Genomic DNA, 18271 nt, shown 5'->3' with positions numbered 1-18271 from the left:
CTGGCAGGTACTCGGCCTGCTTGCTTCGGCTTCTGTTTGGTATGCAGTGGGGTCCACGGGGTCCAGGTTGGCGTACAGAACAGGGCTGTCTTTACGCCCACGGGCCCTGCGCGAAGAGAGAACGAGACCCTCTCCTTCGAGCGAGTCTCCACAATTCTGAATGATCACGTTAGATGATGACCACGTGGAAAAAACCGTGTTTTTTTTTCTATCGTGTCCAATATTTAATACGGACCTCCCATGCGCAGGGAAGAATGCATTAAGTCGGTCCTTGGATTACGTCTGTTTATTGTCTCCGAGAGGCAATTTCAACTGCACGCAGAAAAATAATTCACTGTCACAGCGAATTTTATGCTGTCGCAATAAAATCTGTCAGTTATTATATAAGAATAGCAAAATGATTTGTTAAGAATTCTAGTTACCATTTGTCCGCCGGATTCTTCGGCCGCATCTATAAATGACTTTGCTGTAAGAACAAATTGATAAATGCGGGAAAACGTTATTTTGTTCGAATAGCAACGTGTTCTAACGTCCTAAGGATACATTCACTCAGCAGAATACCCTCTATCCTGGGAAAACGGTTTTTCACTCTCGTAGATCGCGTAAACATTTTCTCCTCCGTCTGTGAAACTAGATTCGAAACGTGGCTCACGGTAGCCCGTACTGTTTATTCGTAATGAGAATCCATCGCGCGCGCGTTCTACGCGCCCCGTCCGTCGCAGCGAGCGCCGATCGCGGGATATCGCGCGGGTTAAGTGCCTTACCGGGCCTACCGCGCTGCGCGTGTTTGCTCGGAACACAGGAACGCTCGGCCCGAGGTCCTTGCCGGCCCACGTATATCCTCGCGTTTGTTCCCGCAGCGTCCACCAAGCCGGGAGAGTTGAGATTGCGCGGTATGTACATGTGTGTGCGTACCGGAGTGCGCACTTAAAATGCGTACACTCGTTCCAAGGAGCTTCGGCAAACAGTGACGTTTCAATATTCCATGAGAGACGATCGGTAGCCACGCGCGCGAGTGTTTACTCATTAGAAAGAGAGAGAGAGAGAGAGAGAAAAACCGACGAAAAAAAAAAGAATGAAAGAAGACCCGATAGAGAGCCGCGCGCGTATGTTTTATCACGTATTATATTTCATGAAAAAAGAAAGATTTCGATGGCGCAGCTAATTATCATAATTCGGCTGAAGGTGTTTCGCTGCTGTAGCTGGGGATGTGCTGCTGCAACTAGAACTTTAGCTACTGGTTACTGGATGTATGATATGTGGCTAAACTTGTAAGTGTCCATAAGTCACAACGAAGATTCAGTTAGTGTATGGACACCTGCATGTTTGGCTACAGTAGACACATGTTAGGTTTTAGGCACCTGTACATCCAGCAACGGTGACTGAAATTTTGCTCACGGCGAGAAAATCTTTTCTTTCGCGTTACCGGAACGACGACGACGCGCTGTAAAATTCGCAGGCGGCGTTCACGAGGGTGATTTTTCAGAGAAATTACGAGCCGTAAACGAGGAAAACGTGAAAAACATATTTTGCCCGGTACGAAGGATAAATTAATTTCTCTCCTCCCTTTCCCTCTATATTATTACGCAACTCGATCGGTGATTTAACACGCCGGTAATGAACCGTGAGCCGGCACTCACCCACACATCCACATACACACACGCCGACGAGCAACGAGAGAGAATCGATGATGACGGGCCTCTCCCTTGTTTCAGAGCGCGAGTTCGCCGCGGCGGGTGGCGGTGCCGGTGCTGGTGAAGGACGGGAAGCCGTGCGGCAGCGGCGGCGGAAACGAGGGTAGCCGCGGCGGGCCCAGCGCGGCCTTGGCGAGTCCGGCGCCGCACATGACGGCGGCCTCGAGTCCCCACGGCAGCCATCACGCTGCCACCTCCTCGGTCGTCTCCCATCACTCGGTCGTGGGCGTCAGCCATGTGATGAGCTCGAGCCAGAGCCTGCAGCACTGCTCGTACACCCGGGCCGGCGCGCAGCAGGGTATGCAACAGCAGCAGCAGCCGCAGTGCAGCGCGTACCTGCCGCTGCAGGGTCGAGCTTGGTAGTGCGCGCCATCCGCGGCGGGGGCCGCGGCCTACGCCAATCCCTCCGTCGCAGGCCCATGGGCCCTCGCCGCGGATCCAGCTGCCTGGTACGCCATACCCGACGACAGTCCTTAGGAGGGACCAGAGCGAGAGAAAGAGAGAGAGAATACGATTGACTCTATGCACCGTCGACGGCTGGACCTCTGACCGCAGGATGAACCTGACACCGTCTTCTTCACCGAAGGGAGTTCACCAGACATGGAGAGCGAAAGAGAGGGAGAGAGAGAGAGAGAAGGAAGAGAGAGAGGGAGAGAAAGATACCGGAAGGGACCCGTGGACTTGTGGGTCTCTTCTCTATCCGTCGTGGAACATTCGGATGTCCCGCACTGTGATTTTGTGGATCACAATTTGAAATCACGCGAGCGATGATTATATTCTCTCTCTTTCTTCTCCCTCTCTCTCTCTCTCTCTTTCTACGTTTTTCTCTTTCCGTAACGAAGAGGTCTCATGAGCGCTCCGGTTACTGCGCTCGAGACCAACGGACACACGGTTCTCTCTCTCTCTCTTTCTCGTGCGCGATACACGCGTCGTGTCGCCGGTGGCACGTTTACGACGACCGAGGGACGTGATGTTGCGACAATCGAAGATCGATGGGGTACGTGATGCCCAATGATTGTAGGGGGCCGTCTCGGTGTGGTCGTTCGCACCAATAAATCAGTGAGTACGCGCTCGTGATATCGATATAGTGAGAGCCGGGGATGGCGTTACGACGACGGGAACGTCCGTAGTCAGCGTGCGCCACCGGGGTAACCACCGGCCACTTTGTAATGTCCGTCGCCGCAGAGATCGATCCGCGAGCGATTCGCCGGGCGTGCGGGCGGGACGAGGCCTTCGACTCCCTACAGCGTACGCTCCAGGAGGCGGACTCGCTCCTTGGTGTGAGCCGAGGAAAGACGGACGTCGGGAGGTGTTTCTGGGTCAACGTGAGGCGCGCACGAAGCTCGACGTCTGCGAGCCGGCCGACACGAATCGGCACGTTCTCACCGGAGAGTCGACAACGCTTCTTGTCGACACACTCGAATCGATTTTCCCGTTACCGCCGGCGCACCGCGGCAAGCGTAACCGTGGTGGATGCGAAACGTTGCGTTTTCCGAACAGAAACAGCACCGGTCGCGCTTGAGCTCATTGTAATGTGAGTATATTGGAAGAGGCACTGCCAACGCCTGTGACAGATAGATGTTTAGGGCAATCTATCTTTTACTTGTATCTAACTCTATCTCTTTCTAAAGGGAGCGACGCATACGCGTACGACAAAGAGAGGACGCCCTAAAGTTGGCCTAAAGTTGGTTCTACCGGCTGCACTTTTCCAGGCCCGGTGCCTCCTTCAATATGAATGTATTTCAGTGCTCGAGACATCGTCCCGTCTTGCCCTTCTTTCCCCAGCAACCGCAGCTTACCGTTTGAACGCAGTAAATATCCGAAATGTCTGAACTCGCGACTCTCCTGTTTTTTCTCCCTCTTCCACCTCTCCCTTCCTCATTCCTCTGTCTTGCTCTCTTTCACCGACTCCTTCGCCTCTCCCTCCCCTCTTCCTCTCATTAAACGAGCAATAATCGCGAATCACTGTGAAGACGCGTCGCGGAAAACGCTTCATCCGGAGCGGAAAGAGAGAACGGAAAAAAACAAAAAGATAGAGAGAGAGGAGGGAAAACGAACAAAATGCAATATTTTCCAAATCGATACGGCGTATTCGCGGATTCGAATGGCGATTTTCCGGGAGCGCTCGTCGCGTCCGAAATAAACGACGACATTGTAAAGCGCTGCAGAGTCATCGGAAACAAAACACGCGCGCGCGGCTACAATGGAACGGCGAAACGGATTGTTCGCTCGCGAATTATCGGTCCCCGCGCGCCCACTCGATGGATTGAAACCCGTCGATTCGAATTACGAAATAGTACACCGCGCCGCGCGCGGTGATTGTGACTCGATTTCATCGAACGCGATATCCGAGACACGCTCTCTCGCTCTCGCGAGCGAGAGCGACATTGTCGCGCGGAAAGTCGCTCCCAGACAATGGCGCCCCGCTCTCTCCCGCGTCGAGCGCACGTCCGACAGACAAATCCCGGCGCGCATTTACGCGTGGAATTTTGCAGCATTGTCATACGCAAATGCGATATATATATATTGTCATGTCAACGCGCATTATTCCATCCGCGCGCGCGACCCGACACTTTCATCGCTTCGGTAGCCGAAGTCCCGCCGACAACGCGACAATTTTTCNCCCCCCCCCCCCCGCGAATTCGCGACAGAGCACGCGACAACTCGTCGTCCGCGATTCACGCGATTCTGCGCGACGCATCTCGAGACGTCTCTCTTTCTCTCTCTCTCTCTCTCTCTCTCTCTTTCGTCTTTTCGTTGGAGCACTTCCGTTGCAGTCCAAAATCAGCTCACGTGGGCAACTGAAATTTTCGCCGCTTCATCTCAAGAGAATTCTAGTCCCGCACGAAAACGAAGTGTTATTTTAAGCGACGTTTTACATATATAGGGTGTAACTAAAGTAAGAGGACAAATTTCGGGGCCGAGCTTTTCACGCCAAAACATGAAAAAGAATTCAATTCAGTATATATACCCGCAAATCCATTGTTACTGAGATACAACTTAAGCAAATGTTTATTAATGCAAAATGAAAAAGCAATAATTATTAATTATTACTTGATATTATTTATTATTATCTTCAGTTTTTAATTACAATCCTTAATTACAACAAATGACCATAGATTGTCGCATCTTTTCAAAGATCCCGGGATGGTTGCGTATGGTTTCGCAAGCAGCAAAGATCCGAACTACTTACTATACAAGAAAATAGCCACGGATCAGATAAATAGATGAATTAGATAATGAAACAATCGCTCCGATTATAAATAGTGAGTTGCACTAATCAACATTTGTTTGAGTTCTATCTCAGTAACAGTGAGTGTGCGTTTTGGTGCGGGGACCTCGAGCCCAAAGTTTGCCCTTTTATTATTTAGTTACACCCTGTACATATCGCGAGTGTATAGATATTTCGTTAAGAAGAGAGGTATAAATTATTTCCGCGTCAGAACCCGAAAATCGGTCGCGCGGCTTACCGGAACGATGACACATTTCACCTGTACAGTACCGTAACACGATTTGATTCGCGAGCAACGACGTTCGCGAGAAGCAGCTCGACGTAGGTCTTCTTTCTCATGCAGGAGGAGGAACGAAGCGCACAGGACAGCGGGAGAAAGGAAGGAAAAAAGGATGGATGGATGGATGAGAGGAACAAATCGAGTCATTCTATTATTATTTCCCTTTCCTTTTTTTTCGAGACACACGACGCGCGTTCGCGTCGCGTGCGAAAGAATCTCGAGCGGCGAGTGTAAAGTTTAGAATTCCGCACGTTCAATTGTAAATGACACTTATACATTGTAAATACACGTATGTACGTACGTTTGTTGTGTGGTGAGTGAGAGGATCGCGCGAGCGCGCGTTTCGCGCCGCGAAGTGATGAGAAAATGGGGACGCGTCTCGTTCGCTCGCTCGCGCGCGCGCGCGCGCGCGCGCGTGCGTGCATGACGACAACGAAATTTTTCAATCGCGCGCGACGACGACGTTCATTATACATAAACGACTTAGTGGACGAGCATTATCCGACACACCGTATAACGATCACGCAGAACAAGAGGAAAAAAAAAGAAGAAGAAGCAAAGTATAGGGTTTGATGATATCGAGTAGTATGTCATGGTGAGCGAAATCAGCTAGAGATTATTATCAAGTTTTGTAAATAATAAGAGAAATATTAATAAAACGATACACTTATTCGAACACACCAACGAAGCTCGTGTCTGCGCACACTGTGTGTACGATTATTCCTTCGTTGATTTTGTCTCTCTCTCTCTCTCTCTCTCTCTCTCTCTCTCTCTCTCTCTCCAGCGTGTACCCGGTTTTTATTTTATATTAAAATTGAACAAAGCATACATGAGACGCCGAATATTTTTCGTGTTTCCAAATATTTCGAAGTGTTTCAAAATATTCGAAACAATTTTATTTTTTTTATTTTTTACTCTCTACTGAATTCAACAGTTGATATAAAAACGAGATTTCCTCCATTTGTTCTCATAAAAGTATACCAATTTTGCCCACATTGAAAAAAGCGCGAGCTCCCACGGCTTCTGTTTTCGATTCTAGACAAGAAACTAATGTTTGGGATAAAAATGGAATTCCTAATTGCTATCCTAACGGGACAGCTTATTTTGGGTCAAACTCGGATATTTCGTTTAGAAAGTGTATTGTACACTGATAGAAAATTATAGTTATTTTCGGCGCCAAACATATATTATGGTAGTAACAATATATGCATATGTTATTACCACTGATAATATAATAACACTCATTAGGGAAACGGTTCTCCTATTTTTGTGATTAAAATAAAAAAGGGTTTGGCATCGAAATAACTGTATAATTTTCTATCGGTATACTTGGGAAAATTGTGATCAATTTCCACGTAGCCAGAAAGAGTGAGTCGATCGACACTGATCCTCGTCGTCCTCGACCTATCTCGACGATCCTACGTTCAACGAATGGAAGAAACGAAAAGAAAGCCAATCTACGCCCGCCCGTCGGACGCGATTAGTCACATAAAACGCATAGACGCACTCGAAGGACACCCCACGGATGCGCGCGTTGCTTCGCCACCGGATAAAAATTCGCTCTCGGTCGCGAGAAGAGCGGCATTCAGCAATGAAAATACGAGCCCTCGTCACGCTAAGAATGTTTCATTACATCTCTCGCGATTTTCGATCGCTCTCGCCCTGAGCACGCCGCCCCGGTCGACTGCCAGACGACGCCATGGTAACACCCTCACCGTCGAGCGGAGTCCCGTTGATGAGGCGACGACGCAGAACGTTGGCCCCGTAACGCTGTAACCCCCTTGTAGAGCGCGCGCGACGTGTACCTGCGATTATTAAGGTAAGCCGATCTCTCTCTCTCTCTCTCTCTCGGACGGACGGGCGAAGGTTAATGCCGGGCGTGCGGAGCGGCAGGTAGACGCGGAGCCGAGTCAGCCGGTCGTTATTGGATATTTTCCGAAGGGGAGAACGACGCGACTTAACCCTCCCCGAGGTTAAGCGGGAGCTGGCGATTTATTAAATGCACCGTGACTAATTGCTACAGCGCCGCGCCGCATTGCGGATCCGCGACTGCCCGCGCCGTAGATACGCGCGTGTACACACACGTAAAGTGTGCGCGCGCTCGGAAAGCCGGAACGCGGCGAGATTAGCGCGCAAATTACGGCAAGGGTCACGAACGACGGCGGGAGGGGAGGGGGAACGGGCTTAGTAGACGCGCTTAGTGATCGCGAAGGAAGACGGTAAAATTCTCTCATAAGTAAAGTGCCTTCTGATCGATCGTTTTCATTTGGTTTCGCTGAAACCGAAACAGCCGGGTCCTACCGGTCTCGACCTAGTCGCACCCGTTCGTTTCACGCGTGCGACGAAAAGAATCGAGCAAATACGCTCTCGTCGCGCGCGTGTTGCTATGCCCCTCGCTATGTACATGTGCGCATGTGTGTGCGTGTGGAGGAAGGGGACCGCGGTATGTATCTGTGCACGTACGCGTGTACGTGTCCACGTGACATACGAGAGGTCCTGACGATGACAGGTCTCCGCTTCTGGTGGTCACTCTTATACAGTGGTATCTCCCATATCGCACCCCACGGCTCTACCCCTCCCTCCCTCCCTCTCTCTTTCTCTCATTCCACCCGCCATTATCATATTTATTAACTGCCGCTCTGGTGCTTATATCTACACCTATTCGCTGCCATTCCTATATAATATAATCTGTGCTAGTGACAGCAGCACGTGGCACTGCCTACGACCACCTAAACCCCCTCTCCTCCTCCTCCCCCGCCCGACCGGTTGATCCCCCTCGGTTCTGCGGTCCGCGGTTCGCGCCCTTGTACTCCGGTGGCGCAGATTTGTTGCCGTTTGATGCGATTATGCGCCGGGGACGTTCGCTTCCAACTGGACGGTCTCATGGACCGACCGACGACGGTAAGGCGGGTGCGAAGAGAGATGCGCGCTCGGTGGGAAACCCCGTTCAAACGTATTAAACGTTCAACGGGATTATTTACTGTGCACTTCTTGGCGCCTTTCTCAAATTCGGAGCGCCGCGTCACGCTCGAGGGAGCGTGTACCTCGTACAAATTTGGATCTAAGGAACGGTGCGGCATACATCATGTCGGCTGAGTAAGAAAGGGAAAGATCAATTTCACTAAAGTTATAGTCATTTTCAAAGAGCAGTAATAATAACACGTGCGTGTATAGAATTATTATCATTAACATTGTAGTAACTCCTACCGCAAAAATTAGAGTCCCCGGCTATAATGATTTCTCTATAAACCGGAGTTTTAGTCTTAGTGTTTTAGTTTAGTATATTCTTGATCGAAGTACTAAACTTACTAATTCAGAATATTCAGAATATACTTGGAATAAATTCGATGCTTATGGGGAACCTGCAATATACTCACGGTTATATAAATTTACAAAATATTTCGAACGAGTAATATTCGCTTGAATGTAGCGTGTATTTTTCTAGTACGCGCCTCCCGCAAAATCGCGTAATTTTCGGCCTAGTCCCAAAGTTTCCTCACGATGTGACGCACGGTGCGAACGGACGACGAGGAGAACCGCGGAACGTCGGGGAAGCGACGCGCGCATCACACGCGCGCACCGACAATTCCTGACGTCGCTCAGATATATCCGGTGAATCTCACTACAATTCGCCAATGAAACCGAACAGAAGATACAGTAGTTCCGCTCGTAACGCACAGAAAGACGGCTCGCGTCTCTATGAGCGCGCGACGAGGCGAGGCGCATATATCTCTCACGATTCGTTCTGCCGATTGTAAATTCATGAAGGAAAAGGAAGCGGCGCGCGACACCGCCCCGTCGTCGTCGGCTCCCCGTTCATGAATACCGAAGAGACGAAATCATGGGGTTGTCTCGATCTAAGACGCCTCGGAGGAGCGGCAAAGCAGCGACGGCGGCTTACCGTCCTCGCCGAGGATGCTAATGCCGTCGGATGCTGCTGCCGCCGCCTCCCTCGGCTCGCACGGCACGCAAAGGGTTGCCTTGTTTGCGTAGGAGAAGGAGCGGGCGGCGTCCGCGGGTACTCGTAATTCATGGGATCGTAGATTATATCGGAAGCCACCCCTGTGCGCCACGACGCGGGACTCAATTAGATTCCTGTCAAACTGTTATTGCAGGGACCCGATAGGGAGAGCCATCGTCCCTGTCGAATAAAGGGCTTATTAATTACCGCGAAAATATTCCTCCTGGCTTTTAGGGGAGTAACGACGGCGAAGATGCGGCCGGTCGGTCGGTCGGTTGGTCGCGCGAATGGCGTTAAAGTCGTAATGCGAAAAAAAATTCTCGTTCGCTTTCTCTCTTCGTCGAATGGATATCCCATTGTATCGAAGGAAGGATCGAGTGCACTTATAATTGTCTTTCTCGAGTAAGCACTGGGAAGAGAGTGTTTGGTATTTGTGATTTTAATTGTAAGTAAAATAATCATAATTAAAGAACATTATCTAAACCGCAAAAACCTAAAATATCACACTGAGAAAAAATGTGTTGGAGTCGAAATTTTGCTTAAACGAATAAAATTTTCTCAAAAATAACTTAGTCCACACCGAGCAAATTATATACTTGCTGTAATTGGCTATCAGTTGATTCAACTATTGCGATTTGGTCAGTAATTATATCAATGCAACGTATTGTAAGTACGCGTTGCAACGCGTAATTTGTGTTCGGTGAACGAATGCAATATTTTTCTTAACCCTTTGAGTATTGAATTATTTGAAGATTTTTATGCCCATGGGGCGGATTTAATTTGTCGCTATATGGATTAATATGTAAAAGTAATACATTTTATGCCCAAATAAGCAGATGACGAGTCTCACTCGTCAAATGTACCCAAAGGGTTAACGAGGGCGACCGCCGGTGTTGTCGACCCAACCACTTTTTTCTTTCAGTGCATAATTACGAAAACTATATTTTGGTAAACGCTGTTACGACGTTATTGCAATAATAGTAAGGCCATTATCGTGACAATAACCTCACATGTATATTGCTGCTATTATTTTTTGATTTTTTACCCTTCTTTATCGTTTAACCTTTTTTTTTTACTTGGTCAGCCAGATTGCTACTTTTTGTTAGAGCAATGAAAAATATGGTTGGCGCAGAAACGACTGTAATTTGCGGAGAAATTAACAGTTCGATGTTTTCAATGCGCGTTCAAAATATATTTTACCGTGTTTCGTGAATAATATATACGGGCGACGTGCACGGATTCTCAAATAACAAAGCTGCATTCGCATGAAACATCTCGGTGAGGTCCGCCGCGAGTTCCTCGCGAAATAACACCGCCAAAGGCCGATTCTCGTCGTCTTGTCGACGGTAACGCTATACCATACAGCCGTACAGATACCTGGGTACCACGCGAGAGCGAATAACGCAAATTCCCTCGTCCTCCATGGCAAAGGCATCCTAGCATAGCAATTACCCGCGGCACGAGGGAGTCAAGTAGCAATATCTGGACCTGTTATCCAGTTCGGTTATCCCGGCCGGAATGCTTTGTGTCACCGTCGCGCTGCATTTCTATCCGCTCGCGCGAATAAACGTGTGATATTCGCACCCATAAATCTCGCGTTATATTTCGAGGTTTCGGATTCGGATCCCGTTGTTCGGAAGAAATCCCCCGAACAGATCGACCGAATCGAAGAAATATCCCGACTGTGATTCACCCCGCAAAATTCGATTCCCGATGAAGAATCTTCACGTTTATTTTTACCCTGCAAAATTCGACCCTCGATAAAAAATCTTGGTGATTATTATTTAGCTTATAAAATTCAATGACCGATAAGAAATCCTTGCGATTATTCACCCGGTAAGATTTGACTCCCGATGAAAAATCCCGACGATGATTCACCCGTCAACTTTCGATCGTCGAATCGATGATTTAACCGCTGGAACGACCGGGAGAATTGATTATTCGGAGAGTTGGTTTTTCATATTGCGTTACGGCAAAAAGTAACTACCGACTTCCGACCGACGAAGACTCGCTTCTCGCCGCTCGCGATTCCCACCATTACGAAGCGCGCAGAAATGCGGGTTTCGTGCGAACAAGCGCGACAAGACCGCGCGCCGACATTCGAGCGTCCGATCGCGAAGCACGATCGGTGATTATTACTCGAGCGACGTAACATCGGCGCGAAATATGTCCCCGGGCTCGGCGTTTTTCTCACGAACATCAGCACACGAGTCAGCGAGTCGGTGAATCCGCACGGCCGCGCTCGAGATCGGCGCTCGGCAGATCCGCTCTCTCGATGCTGCTACCATTTCGAGCACCGCGTCGCGAGAGAACCCGTCCGGAAAAAAATGGGCCGCCCTCTTTAACCCGAACGTCAGCAGTCGCGAAATGGCCAAGCGGCAAAACGGCCGTGTGCGCGCTCCTCCCGGGTTACGATCGGCGCGACGACAAAATCACGACGACGAGGACCGGCCGGCCGGCCGGCTCGAGCGGGAAAAAGTGGCGGCCGCGCGTCCCAGCCGAACGCTCAGCCGCACACATCCTCCTCCTCCGCGATGATGACGAACTGTGCGATCGCAAGGAAAAACGAAGGCATTAGCCGCACTTTATCGGCTGGCCCGGGAGCGGCGGAGGGTGCCCCGTCTTCCCGGGGGAGAGAGCGTTAATGTCCGCTTGCCCGCGATCGAATACGCGGCCTCGTAGTCTCGGGCCGCGCGCGCGAAACACCGGCCGAGAAGGGGAGCAGCGCGCGTTGGTGGGAACTCGCCCCCGCCTATGGTGGATTCCACCCTGGTGCCAGCCGGTGCACGCCCCCATGGTTACGCCCCGGGAAAGGGCTAGCCCCCGCGTGGGTGGCGGAGAGCGACGGGGGCAAAAGATCCTCGGTACATTCCACCTACTGACCGAGACTCCCCGGCCGCGACGAGCGGGACGAGTGCTCGCTCGGATTGAATCGTGCGTCGGTCTCGAGCGCGACAAATACAAAGATGTACACCTGTACACGGCATCGTGACGGCCGTCCTGACGACGATTTGCGATGAGATTTTTGTCGCCCGTTCGAAAAAAAAAAAAAAGAAAAAGAAAATCCCAGACGTAGGTTCACGATTGCCGCGAGAAGTTACCCGCGAGCGAGTGAAGCTGGGGGGCTATACAGTCGTGGACAGAAAAGCTGTCCCATTTCCTGGGCGTAGCGATATCGGACATTTTATCAAGGAAAGTTCGTGCGCGTTTAGGCGCCAATATATTACACATTCGCTGTTCGTTCGCTCAGTATACACCGACCTTAAGATGAGAGCGACCGAAGGGCTACAGTAGGTCTATCCTGCAACTTCCAAAAACACAATCGTTATCGTTACGTTGTTATCCTCCATCATACTTTATACTTGGACAAGGAGACAACAATGACGCTAATAGTTGAAGTTATAGCCGTTCAATAGCGCAAAGTATGCAGTAAGACGTAAGCAGTAAGATTAATCAATCGTATTGATCAGTTTAGCTAATTGGCCAATTGGATTCTTAGAGTAACTTTCACCAACCTCCGATTAAGTTCAACCGACGGTTAACTCAACGGAATTGACCAATCGCATTAGCTAAATCGATCAATGCGATTGATCAATTCCGTCGAGTTAACCGTCGGTTGAACTCAATCGGAGCTGGTCAAAGTCACCCTAAGAATTCAATTAGTCAATTAGCTTACTGCTTACGTCTTATTGCATAACACTTTGCGCTATTGTAGAAACGGCCTTTACAGAACAAGCGTTTAGTCGGGAGCTGCGACGACGAAGCAAGCTCGTGGGTTTCGACTTTCGCGATTACGCCCGGCCGGAAGCAGCCCGGGCTGACCTAGCAAGGGTGATCTGACAAACGTTAAGGCACGTACGCACGTACGTATCGCGGTGCGAATCGCGGGATCGGGGAGCTCTGTCTCGGGTGGGACGCGACGCGAGGAGAGCCCGGCTGCCGTTGGCAGCCGGGAAAACAGTTGCGAGGGCACAAAAAGCTGGGCCGCGTCTAACGAGCGATTAAGCGCGACGTTGACGACGGTTGGCACGAAAAATGTCATAAGATGGCATTGTACTCGCCGGTACTCGTCGCTCCGTTGGCGCGTACACGATGGCACATTGTTTATCGAGCGGCTGGCACAGAGAGGCGTGCTGCGCACTCGTGGCTTTTGTCAAATTATGCTCTCGCAACGCGCTTTCTCCTCTCCTCCTCCTCTCCTCCGCTCTCTCTCTCTCTCTGTGCTCGAGCGCATACGTCGTCGTCGTGTGTGCCTCCGCGCCAACCTACCTACCTACCAACGTGTGCCTACCGGCAATCGGACGGCAACCGACGTAGAAACGGCGAGAGCCACTCGACGAAACGGTGCGGGGGAATATCGCGGTTCCCACACACGGAGAGAGCCCGGCGGGCCACCAGGGGCGACGTCGCCCCGGGCCCGCACACCCTGCGATGAAGACGAGTAGCGAAGGCATTCGGAGGCGTTTTCCGTGAAAGAGAATGAGAGAGAGAGAAAGAGAGAGAGCGTCGTTATTTCCGCGAGACCGGACCTGGAAGTCCGCGGCCTGAGAGTCAAGGAGTCGACGCACCGCGGCGCGTTCAGGGGGGTCGGTAGCACGGGGGGTCAATCGCGGATCGGAGCGGACTGCAGGTGAGACCCTGGCTGTAACTGGTGCGGGATATTATCGACGGGCGGGTGCCCCGCGCGGGAACGTCGCGGGGGGGCCGCCGCCGACCGGAGTCAGTCGACGCCCTGCGTCGCGGTGGCAACGTCAGCGTCCGACTCGCACCCTCTCTTCCCTATTGATCGAATTGATTATTTAGATAGGAAGCTGCGGCAAGAACGACGGCTGACGATGGTGCCCGCGCTGACAGAGTCGGTGTACTCTGTCCGTCTCTCTCTCTCTCTCTCTCTCTCTCCTTCTCTCTGTTTCTTCCGCGTCATTCTGTTCCGCTGTTCCATTCAGCATTCCGATCGTCGTGCTCTTCTCCGAGGTTTCCGAAGTACGCAGAAGTAATAACTTGAACACGTGAAGTTACTCCCTTCTGGAGCGCACAATGTATTTATCTACACAAGTCGGCATACAGCCTTAACATGCAATACAATGAAGCTACTAGGATTTTCCGATCGTAAACATTTATTGATTTATTATTTATTGATTATTCAAAGAAGCGGAAGTAATGTGCATTTGTCACTACGAAGGGGTTTTACGTTAATGTCCAGAAATAAATAATGTCCAGAGGAAATGTTGGTAACCTGATCATACCGCGCGTTAAGCTGTTATGTCGATCCATATACTTTTTATAAGAAGGTCTAAAATGATATAGCTTCTTCCTATATTAAGGCTTCATATTTTAAGACTTGTCAGCTGCGGTAACACCGACGTTAGCTGTCCCTATTTTAGCTCCCATAGCTAATTCTTTCTTTCAGCGTATCTTTGGTGAATTTCAGTTTCACAAAGTCAGTAAAGTTTATAGATAATCGGCGGTAATTAACGCGGTGATCAGCAATGTGTTAACCATCACGACTTTTCGAACGTAAAGTAAGCTTACTACCGATAATCCTTTCGAGAATTCCTTCTCTTTCTCGCGGAGCGCGTATTACTTTGCTCTTGGAATATCCGTTCGTTAACGGGTAACGACATAAACGTTTGAAAAAGCAGCGACGGAAGGCCAAGTTCGGCTGTCGACGAATTCACTCGGCGATGACTACGCTAAACTGGCTGAATCGTGCGCGAAAGCGAATAGAAGCCGACATTTATATACGAAAAGCGCGCGAGTGCGAGGGTACATTCGAAAGTACGCGGAGGGATCCGGGCTTCGAGGGTGGGTAGGCGATCGAGCTCTCGAGTACTTGAGCACGAGCTGAGAAGAAATGCGGGGAGAACAATGGACAGAGGTAACCAGGAGCCGGTGCTGCGTCATCGCAGTGTGTCTGAGCTCGTCCCCGGCTCGTCGCGGTAACGAGATGCGCGTCGAGCGCTCACGGAGGACGAGGACGTGGAGGAAGAGAAGAAGGAGGAAGAAGAGAAGGGTGAGGGAAGCTCTCGCTCACCTTTCCGTGACCCGTCGTAAAAACCGACCACCCACCCACCGGCTTCCTCCACCGGGACGACGCTCGCTTTACTCAACGAATCATGCTGGCGGCCGTGCTAACGTCGCCGACGATATCAAATATCGAATCGGCCGTGCGACAATCCTCCTCTGCTCCTGTGTGAACGCTATTTTCTTTTATTTCGCCAAATACATGTCATTCTATGCGTGAACTGAGGAAAATCGCCCGACGACCGCGGAGAAAGTGCCGGGAGAAAGGAATTATCGTTATCGTTCTCTTCGAATTACAGTATCTCGATAAATAATGAAATGCGCGAAAAATCTACTGGCTTTGGGATCGTTCTAACTCACAGATTAGATATCGATGTTCGATAGCGTGACGGAACAGATTTTGATGTCAGTGTCGTTTAACGGGCATCCATAAAGTCAAATGAGAGCGGTCCAAGAAGAATAAAAAGAAATACGAGTTTGATAATAGCTACTAATTCTGAATTCGTACGTTCAGTTGAAGCGTGAGTGTTTTGATCGAGTATCGTCAGTCCGCGAATTTAATACGTCGCGTTTTACAATATTTGCTGAATTTATGAAATTTACTGGAGTTTATGGTTAACCGGAATGAAGAGCATGATGGTGCGCAAAATTGCAGATAATGTGAAACTGCTCTGTACTTTGTCGTTTTGGGAATCATAAAGCAAATCATACACGAACATTGTTAATGTCATGCAACTCGTGTCTGACCGTTGTGATATGCCTCCGAGAACTTTTGATTAGCGACTCGCTGCCAGTCCCTAATTGTACATTCAATATCAATCTAGAGATCGACTTTGGTTACGGATAATAATAAAAACACATGAGGAGAACTTCAACAACGCTCGCCTCGTCTTATCCCCAATTCATTCCCTTCCATTCCCGATTCTTATCCACCGCTATTCCTTACTTCATATCTCTCGTAAGAGTTTCTCGAAGAGGAAGGAGCGAAGAGATTCGGGTTGCGTCTCGAGGACCCCACCAGGAAGCAACGCTAGTCGCGGGCCTCGACAGAGCATGCCGCTGTTGAGAAAAATTCATCGGCAGCTGCTTGATCTTTCCGCGTGGTCTCGCGCGTCTTAACGGACAGCGATTCTCGAGCGATGCCCGCTTATTAAACGACAGCGGCGTTCCCGACAGAAGGAAGGGAGAGAGAAAGAGGGAAGGATAGAAGGAGAAAGAGAGAGAGAGAGAGAGAGAAAGGGGAAACGAGAAACGGAAAGGTAGAGGAAAGCCAGGCGGCGCACACTTGGCTACTTGGCATTTACATCCATTTCGCACAACGGCACTTCAGTCCCTATTCTTCGGCTTTAGGTGCCTGCATCCGTGTACGAGTACGCGCGCCGCGTTTTTACGTTAGTTGGCAAAGCGTAGGTACGCTAGCGCGCGCGCGCGCGCGCTTCGTGCGCATTCCGTGAGCGCGTATGAAATGAGACGGGAATGCGGGAAGAAGGGGGAGGAAAAGAGAAGATGGGGGAGAGAGACCGAGAGGACCGGTAAGAGGGCGGAGGGAGGGAGCGAGCGAGCGGGAAGTGAACGAGAGAGAGAAAGAGGGGGAGAGAGAGAGAGAGAGAGAGAGAGAGTGTGAGACAAAAGGTAGAAGAGAGCTTCAATGTGCCGTCGTGCGCGATCGTGCGAGGTGAGGGCGCACCTGGACCTTCTTTTCCATGTGCACATAAGGGCTCTCACTGCCTTCTACTCCGTGATTCAACCACCAAACAGACCGCCTCCAGTTACGTATACCGAAGTTCCTTCCTTCTCTTTCTCTCTCTCTCTCTCACTCTTTCTCTCTTCATCGTGCGCTTATTACGCGCATCATCGAAATTCGCGTACACCGACGAGAAAGATATTCTATCGCGGGCATGTATTTTTTTTATTTTTCCGCAACCCAACGTGCGCATGTGCGAGCGCTCGTGTTAATCTTTCCAATAACGCGAGATAAATGGAACCGATCTCCGTCGATACATAGGGAGGAGAGAAAGAGATCTCCTTGTCCGCACGGCTGGATATTTTTCTCGATGTCACGATTAATAGCGAATTACGGCAGGCGCGCCCTCCCCTTTCGACGGTCATCTCGAAATCAGATCCGCCGTCGCGGCGACCACGAGAGCGAACGCGCATTGCTCGCGAGCGACGACTTACACTCGATGAGGAGCCGTAAGGGCGGCATTGTGTCCCGTTTCGGAGAGACAGCCCGGGCACAATGGTGAGAGAGACCGAGGAGAGCGGCGTACCCGATAAGCAACCGCAACTACCGAGCGTGGGGTAGATCTCGGCGCGGATAGAGCCTTATTTCATCAAAGGGACAATAACGAAGCCACGATAACGTGGAGAGAAATGCTTCCGGCGTGCGTGACGCTCGATGACCCCCCCCCCCCTCTCCAAAACTATCGTATGCCAAGCCGCGAAAATATATTAAGTGTGGTCCTTCGAGGATTTTCCTTTCTATTGCGTTCCGCGTATTAACAGAGATGTAAATTTGGGTTCAGTGTAATAATGAGACAAACAGAAGTAAAAAGTAGCAAATTCAAGACTCGGGTGTAGCCCAAGCAGCATTTGACGCAAAAATATATTTGCAAGGTTCACGCTGGATTCCAAGAATGGCATTCATAGCCGTAAATTAGTTGTGATCTTTGAGAGCATATTAATTGCAGATTCGTATTCATGGGTTGTTATTAGACTGAATCAATATTTCCTGTTGTATAAATTAAGTGGAAGTACAGATTGACGAATAATCAGAGAGTCATGAGAATATAATCGTTAAGCTAATAATGCGTCAATGCCAGGCTAAATATCGACTCAAGTATCTTATCGGCGAATTCGCCAAATGCGTCGATAACCGAAAACCTCCTGCGTAATAAATGATTTCACATACCTGAATATATATGATATACCGCTGTTCGTTCCGGCGTCTAAGATTCTGACTCCCGGCTGCTCTATTGTGGCACTGATACTCGTGGGAGTGCGATTTAATGGACGAAACGCGCGTAAAATAACAAACGACACCGACGATAGCCCGGTTAAATATTCCACGAGTCGACGAA

General features: G+C 50.0%; 1 protein-coding gene across 1 annotated transcript in view; it reads left to right on the top strand.

Annotated features, from left to right (window-relative positions):
* LOC106740776 (homeobox protein Nkx-2.4-like) overlaps window positions 1-4310 on the top strand; it is a 31666-nt gene extending 27356 nt beyond the window's left edge. The window contains exon 4 of the mRNA XM_014612152.1: window positions 1716-4310. Within this exon, the coding sequence (XP_014467638.1) occupies window positions 1716-2057 (342 nt within the window). The 3' untranslated portion in view covers window positions 2058-4310. The remainder of the gene's footprint in view (window positions 1-1715) is intronic.
* Window positions 4311-18271: the final 13961 nt, after the last annotated feature.

This window comes from Dinoponera quadriceps, unplaced genomic scaffold, assembly GCF_001313825.1.
Source record: "Dinoponera quadriceps isolate SergipeBrazil2010 unplaced genomic scaffold, ASM131382v1 scaffold453, whole genome shotgun sequence".
In the NCBI taxonomy this organism is placed as follows: domain Eukaryota; kingdom Metazoa; phylum Arthropoda; class Insecta; order Hymenoptera; family Formicidae; genus Dinoponera; species Dinoponera quadriceps.
The sequence above is the reverse complement of the archived record's forward strand: the minus strand, read 5'-3'. Positions and strand labels throughout refer to the sequence as shown.